This window comes from Saccostrea echinata, unplaced genomic scaffold, assembly GCF_033153115.1.
Source record: "Saccostrea echinata isolate AGI-Se365-2 ecotype Australia unplaced genomic scaffold, CSIRO_AGI_Sech_v1 ptg000054l, whole genome shotgun sequence".
NCBI classification, from domain to species: Eukaryota; Metazoa; Mollusca; class Bivalvia; order Ostreida; family Ostreidae; genus Saccostrea; species Saccostrea echinata.
In genome coordinates, this window is record NW_026889803.1 from 38442259 (window position 1) to 38449470 (window position 7212).

Sequence of the window (7212 nt, forward strand, 5' to 3'; positions counted from 1 at the left end):
ATGTTTTATTCTTCTTTGTAGAATTTAGGATCTATGACTTTGCATTATTAAATTTGTTTAACACATTAATAGCAATCAATATATTGATAAAATTTTTGACAAGTGGCATTGTATTACTGTACTACTGTTATAACAATTAACTGCAGTATAATCACTAGTACTGGTAAAAAAGGGTTTTCTTGTGGATATGTATAAAAGAGTATCTTCTGCATCAATAATGATCATGTCATTATTCTAGTTGTAGTTTTTGTTACAAAATTTATCAATACCTAATGTATTTTAACTCTACACTGCTTGCACGCTGTATCAATTTCATAATTCAGTGTGATTGTAAGAATAAAAGTATACCATAGAATCAGACCTCATTAGTATGCAGTTTATAGAGGTTCCTAATTTATGAATGATAATGACTGTATACTTGCATACATTTAAACTTTTCATGGCATTTTTCAAATATTTATGCCTTACCACCTGCAGTAAAAATTTCTAAAAAGTTAAAAGTAGAGAACTGCATGTATCTTTAGTTCTTTACCATTCATCTTTATTATATGCATTTCTTCTCTCTCTGATGTTGCAATACTATAAATACTATATTTGTACTTTTTTGGATTTACAGACAAATTGTATACATACTAAATCCATCATTTACTGCTTTGAAATATTGGTAATTCTTGTTGTTGATTCAGTCCACTCTTTTTGTTCAAATTACATTTTAGTATCTATGATGTATATGTTTTTGTTTTTCTTGACAATTTTCTTTAAAATTTGCTTCTATCAAATGGAAAGAAAAACTGAGTCTTATACAATAAGCCATATGTTATATCAATTCAGCTTTTGATTCAAGTATCAAAGTTTAAAAAAAGCAATAAGACATATTCAGTGTTTTCTAAAATCCTTCATTGAGCATTGATATCACTGACAATCAACTAACATGATATATGTATAATAAAATTCACAATTTTCCAGTTTGTTTTTTTTAATTTAACAGATGTTGTACATGTTTATAAATACAGTATAATTAATTCCCATCATTTTCTGTTCTTTGAAATTGTTAAATCTTTAGTGGTATATTTTCTAAAAGTTGTTATTTTAAGAAAAAATATACAAGTTATTATCACTGAGTACAATTCCATATACTGTACATATGTCAGAAACAAATGGGAATATTGAATAAGCTTTAATTTGCTATTAATTGTTATATCATTTATCTTGTAATTTTTTTATTTGAACATCTTTCATATAATTATTATTGTTTTGTTTGGATGACAATTTAACTTTAAAAAATGCCCATACACATTGATAGTCAAAACAATATGACAATGGTGATGCTTTAGGTTATGTAAAAAACATAAGGTGCTTATCAATACATTGCAAAATATCCCATTTTAAAGTCAAGAGTTGTTTCCCTTTACGCAGTCATGCATAAGCATGCATGTGCTAAAAAAAAATTGCACTGAATTTAATTAGAATATTTCTCTTATTGAAATATAAAATAATTAAAGTACATTTAATGCATTTGAAATATAAAATAAAGTACAATGCATTGGTGCATGTTAATTGTAAATTGAACTTCATCATGCATCCATTTAGAAACTGTTTAACTAAATTGTTATGAAATAGACACAACAATGAAGGATAAACTTTACAAACTAATATGCTGCATATACACGAATAATCAAATTGATTTGGGCCAATTTTTTTTTTCATAATTCAGTTCAAAATGCAAGATTATTAATTAACTTCATGAAAATCAAATTTTTTTTACATTATTAAGTTACACATTTTTTCCCTCATGTGTCATTTGTTGGTAGTTGATATTTTACTGCATTGTTAATGTTGAAGGAAAGTTAAGCAATCATATTATTATCATTGCTTTCATTGCAATAAATTTGTTTTATTTTCATTATAAGTATCTTGTGTCTCATAGAATGACTCACAGAGTGTCACAAAAAAAAAGAAAAAGAAAAATACTACACTGCAAGACAATCCATATTGACACTTGCTGCTTTCAAGAAATATGAGATGAGATATAGAGAGGGAATAATTTTTATGCCCTATAATAAAATATTTAGGAGTATATAGAATATGTCTGACTGGCTGTGTCGCCAAAAATTTTAACTTCATAACTTATGAATGGAGGTGGTATGGTTTTCATATTTAAGATGAATATTCATTATAACAAGACCTTTCTTTCATTTATGACCTCATGACCTTGACCTTTAAGTGTGACCTATCTTTAATAAAAATAACCCACCTCGGCTATAACTTCTGAAGGCTGGTGATAGCTAGCTAGGGCTTTCATGATTCACACATGAATTATTTTTACAAGACCTTTCTTTGGGTATCAGCACTTTTGAATTCATGACCTTGACCTTTGAGTTTGACTTACTTTAACCTCAGCCTTAAGCTGCTTAAAGGGGGCTCCAGTCTTCATAAATCTTATATAATAGGAACCACAAATAAAGGGAAATTTCCTTATTATAACTACATGTAAATAACGGAATATAATATACTGGTAGAACTATTAAGGTAAATATATTTCATATACTGGTAGTTGTAATAATTGCTAAAACGAACACAGAATATTACTATTAATAATAATGATTTATCACACTGACAGATACATACTGAAATGTAATGGTATGTTTGTAACCTTACAACAATACCAATGATGTACTAGGTACAGAGAGTGATACAACAGTGCACTGTGTGATTTAACTGATATTGGGAGAAAACATTAAATAAACTGCAAGCAGTATAAATTTATAAATGACTTCTGCTTTGTGATTATGACTGTATATTATGTAAGAACTGAACAAGTTATAAATTATTATTCTTTCCTAGTTTCTCATGAATTAAGAAGAGAATGGCCTGAGATATTAATTAGTAATCAAAACATTGTCTGGCAATGAGTTCTCTGTATCCAAAACCATTGTTGTTACCGTGATTGATCTCATCCACATCTGGGCCGGCTATGATTAGGTCACGTGGGTCAAGGGACACAATATCTTGCCTCAGGATCCCTATGTTATGCAGGACAACACAGGTTATCACATACTGACAGGCTCTTTCTGGGCTTGTTCTAAGGCCAATGGAAAGGCAAGGGAATCTTCTCTTTAGTATGCCGTATGTCTGCTCGATAAGGACTCGTGTTCTACACAGTGCACTGTTGTATCGCTCTCTGTACCTGACATCATTGGTATTGTTGTAAGGCGTCATTAGATATGTCCGACAAGGGTACCCGGAGTCCCCCAAAAGTATACCATTATGCTGACCTGAAAAATCATGAAATTAATATATTAAAAAAAAAATAAATTCAGAATTACTAAAAGGTCTGGAAAGCAAAATGACGAAGATTTCAGTATGATTCAGCAGATGTTGAAAATATTTTAACTACATGTACATATACTAAAACTCAAATTGCGTTTATTGTCTGGCCTTTATGGGCCATATGACTTTATCATTTGAAAAAAAAATACCTTAAATCTACTTTATGTTAGTACATATAATTACTGATAAACATTACAGTTTTTAGCTCACCTGAGCCAAAGGCTCAAGTGAGCTTTTCTGATCAAAATTTGTCCGTTGTCTGTCGTTGGCGTTGGCGTCGTCGTTGTTGTAAACTTTTCACATTTTCATCTTCTTCTCCAGAACTACTGGGCCAATTTCAACCAAACTTGCCACAAAGTATCCTTGGGTAAAGGGGATTCAAGTTTGTTCAAATGAAGGGCCGCGCCTTCTTCCAAGGGGAGATAATTAAGAATTCGTGAAAAATTAATGGCATCATTAAAAAATCTTCTTCTCAAGAACCACTGCGCTTGAAAATATGAAACTTATGTGGAAGCATCCTCAGGTAGTGTAGATTCAAGTTTGTTCAAATCATGACCCCCGGGGGTTGGGTGGGGCCACAATGGGCGATCAAAGTTTTACATAGGAATATATAGGAAAAATCTTTAAAAATCTTCTTCTCAAGAACAGCAAAGCCATGATTGGTCATATTTACATGAAGGCATCTTCAGGTAGTGTAGATTCAAGTTTGTTCAAATCATGACCCCCGGGGATCGGGTGGGGCCACAATGGGCGATCAAAGTTTTACATAGGAATATATAGGAAAAATCCTTAAAAATCTTCTTCTCAAGAACAGCAAAGCCATGATTGGTCATATTTATATGGTAGCATCCTCAGATAATGTAGATTCAAGTTTGTTCAAATCATGACCCCCGGGGGTCGGGTGGGGCCACAATGGGCGATCAAAGTTTTACATAGGAATATATATGAATAATCTTTAAAAATCTTCTTCTCAAGAACAGCAAAACCATGATTGGTCATATTTATATGGTAGCATCCTCAGATAGTGTAGATTCAAGTTTGTTCAAATCATGACCCCCGGGGGTCGGGTGGGGCCACAATGGGCAATCAAAGTTTTACATAGGAATATATAGGAATAATCTTTAAAAATCTTCTTCTCAAGAACAGCAAAACCATGATTGGTCATATTTATATGGTAGCATCCTCAGATAGTGTAGATTCAAGTTTCTTCAAATCATGACCCCCGGGGGTCGGGTGGGGCCACAATGGGCGATCAAAGTTTTACATAGGAATATATAGGTTAAATCTTTAAAAATCTTCTTCTCAAGAACAGCAAAGCCATGATTGGTCATATTTAAATGGAAGCATCCTCAGATAATGTAGATTCAAATTTGTTCAATTTATGACACCCCCCCCCTCCCCCCGAACCACTTTTTTATTCAAACTTTTCAACCTTTCAAGACTGAACTGATTTCTGCTTTTTCCTAGCCATAGTGCTCAGGTGAGCGATGTGGCCCCTGGGCCTCTTGTTTTCCTGTTCCTTATTTAGTTTTGTTTTATTTGCCATATTTTTCTTATACTTATTACATATATATCTTCAGGGAGGTATAGGAATATCACAGTTAAGTAATAATATTCCATCAAAATTCAGTTAAAATTAACTGCATGTGATATTATTTACCATTCTCAAACTGCTGACAGAGAACACTTTCTCGGAAAACCCTTGAATCATGACAAGATCCTGGCCACTTGGCAACACAGTTGGTCACCATAAAATTAGCATCACAGGTCATCTGATATATGATCAAATTAAACATTAATTTATTGTTTGTAAATTTAATTTTCATAATACATGCATGTTATTTATCTTTAAAGTCAATGATTGTGATGGATTCACATATAAGCGGATTTATTGCCTACTTTATTTCTAAATTTAAATCATTGAAAGCTTATTTAGCTCTTTTAATGTTTTTTTTTTTAATTTAAAATCATTTTTAATCAAAAAACAATTACCATGACATTTAAAGAATGATATCCTTTTCTATTCACATAATCAGGCTCATTTTCAGTAGGAGTTTGGATGCGGATAAAAGTACCATCAACACATCCCAAGACACCAGGGAACCCTACAATAAATAGATTTCATAGATTAATATTTTCATCAGGCCAATAGCAGCAAATATCATAAGTTTTCAATTTGTTTGTGTGAGTAAATATATATACCTTTTGATGATATCTGATTCCCTTTTTATTTTTAAAATCATACAGAAGTTATAGTTATGAACATATCAAAATAGGATTAATTATTTACTGAACATGATAATAAAGTTATGAAGAGTAGAATAGTAAAGATTTCAAAGTACAATATGACTGATTTTGGAGTTACCCCCCACCCACCCCCCTTTTCTGTCACATATTGTATATATACATGTAATTTAGTAACACTACACACTCACTAAAACACACATATATATAATGATTACAATTGATAATGTTCGAGGGATCCTTATTTTTTTCTTAGATGTAAGAGATACATAAATGCATTTAAAACAGTGACTTGAGATATGGGTCGAAAAGGTAGAACCGAAATGCTTATAGAACGAAACGTGTTTACTGATTCAAGGGGGCGCTGTTGTTTGTTTTCAATGCGAAGGTCTCGAAAACATGTGTAAGTGAAAAGCCATGGATTCTTACCTGCGATAGCATGAAACATTCTCTTTACGTTGGTGGCATCCTGTCCAGAAGGAAAGCGAATAAAACGGCCAGCAACATTCGCTATTGCAGATGCCACCCTGCGGATGCATCGTCCTGCCGTGGCTTTGGAGATGTGGATGGCATCCCCCACAAGTTGATGGAAGGCCCCCGTAGCCACAAACCGGAGGAAAACCAGCAGCTGAATCATCGCTGGAAGGGCCAACGATCTCTTGGTAGGATGGGTTATTCTGTCCTGAATGGTGTCGTAAATAAACATTATCGTAGGGCGGCGAAAACGATATCTCTCGAACAACTCGTCATCTGTTCGGAGGTCCAGTGGATTCAACCGATCCCTGAAAAGCCTGGGGCGAGGGAGACGCCGTCTTCGCCGGACAGTATCAACATTTCCCCCTTGAACACGTCTCAAGAAACCAACAACAGCGGCCATTTTGAAAGAACTTAAGATCAATCTTAAAACTTAAGACTGCCCATGAGCAGTCTTAAAATTTAAGACAAAATTCCAGTCTTAACTCTAAGTCATTTTTTTGTGATCCACTTTAAGAACAATCTTAAATTTTAAGTGCAAATTTTTGGAGTTAAGTCTGACTTAAGACTTAAGGCAGTTTCATGATCCCGGAGCCTGGTTTCCAGAACTCTTATATTGTATGTAGTAGCCATTTCATCTTTTGCAAGAGTATTGGAGTGTCCTGCAGATTTGCAATAAAAGGCTTCAAAACGTTCTTTTTACCCTGGGGGTCGAAAAATGACGTTTTCTATTTACAAAATCTTAGTTTGCAGAACTCCTCATACATTTTACTCAGTACATGTAGTCATCTTATCTTTTGCAAGATGATTTGAAGGGTCCTGGAGATGTTCTGCAGCGTACTTTTAGGGATAAAAACTTACTTGAGGTATTAATGTTTCATGACACATCTAGTTACTGCAGTATACCCACACTTTCTAAAGAAAGTTTGGGTATATTGTTGTTATCCGAGTCCGTCCGTCTGTCACACTTTCTTCTTCCTTACATTTTAAGAGTAGCCAATTCGTCATTTGGCATATACTGTATAGGGGATTAATTTCACGGGTTGTAATTTTCACGTTTTTCTCTCCTCTGTCACGATCGCGGTTTGTTGAATTCGCGGAATTGTTACCTACCTTGTCTATATCAGTTTAATCCATAGCATAGCTAGAACGACATTAATCAGC

At 33.5% G+C, this 7212-nt stretch overlaps 1 protein-coding gene across 1 annotated transcript; it reads right to left on the reverse strand.

The window, feature by feature from the left end:
* Positions 1 to 2188: 2188 nt before the first annotated feature.
* LOC133205647 (putative nuclease HARBI1) lies at positions 2189 to 6640 on the reverse strand. Its single transcript, XM_061341492.1, has 4 exons — positions 6004 to 6640; positions 5323 to 5435; positions 4991 to 5102; positions 2189 to 3275 (listed from the first exon to the last, which is right to left on the reverse strand). Exons 1-4 carry the CDS (start codon positions 6449 to 6451, stop codon positions 2884 to 2886), a joined length of 1065 nt encoding a protein of 354 aa, XP_061197476.1. The 5' UTR covers positions 6452 to 6640; the 3' UTR covers positions 2189 to 2883.
* Between the last annotated feature and the right edge of the window lie 572 nt (positions 6641 to 7212).

Excerpts from the sequence above, each read along its gene's own strand:
- LOC133205647 (XM_061341492.1), bottom strand. The coding sequence starts at position 6,451 with ATGGCCGCTGTTGTTGGTTTCTTGAGACGTGTTCAAGGGGGAAATGTT. Across the intron at positions 5,436-6,003 it reads AATGTTTCATGCTATCGCAG|GGTTCCCTGGTGTCTTGGGA; the intron begins GTAAGAATCCAT and ends TATTTATTGTAG. Across the intron at positions 5,103-5,322 it reads ATCATTCTTTAAATGTCATG|ATGACCTGTGATGCTAATTT; the intron begins GTAATTGTTTTT and ends ATCATATATCAG.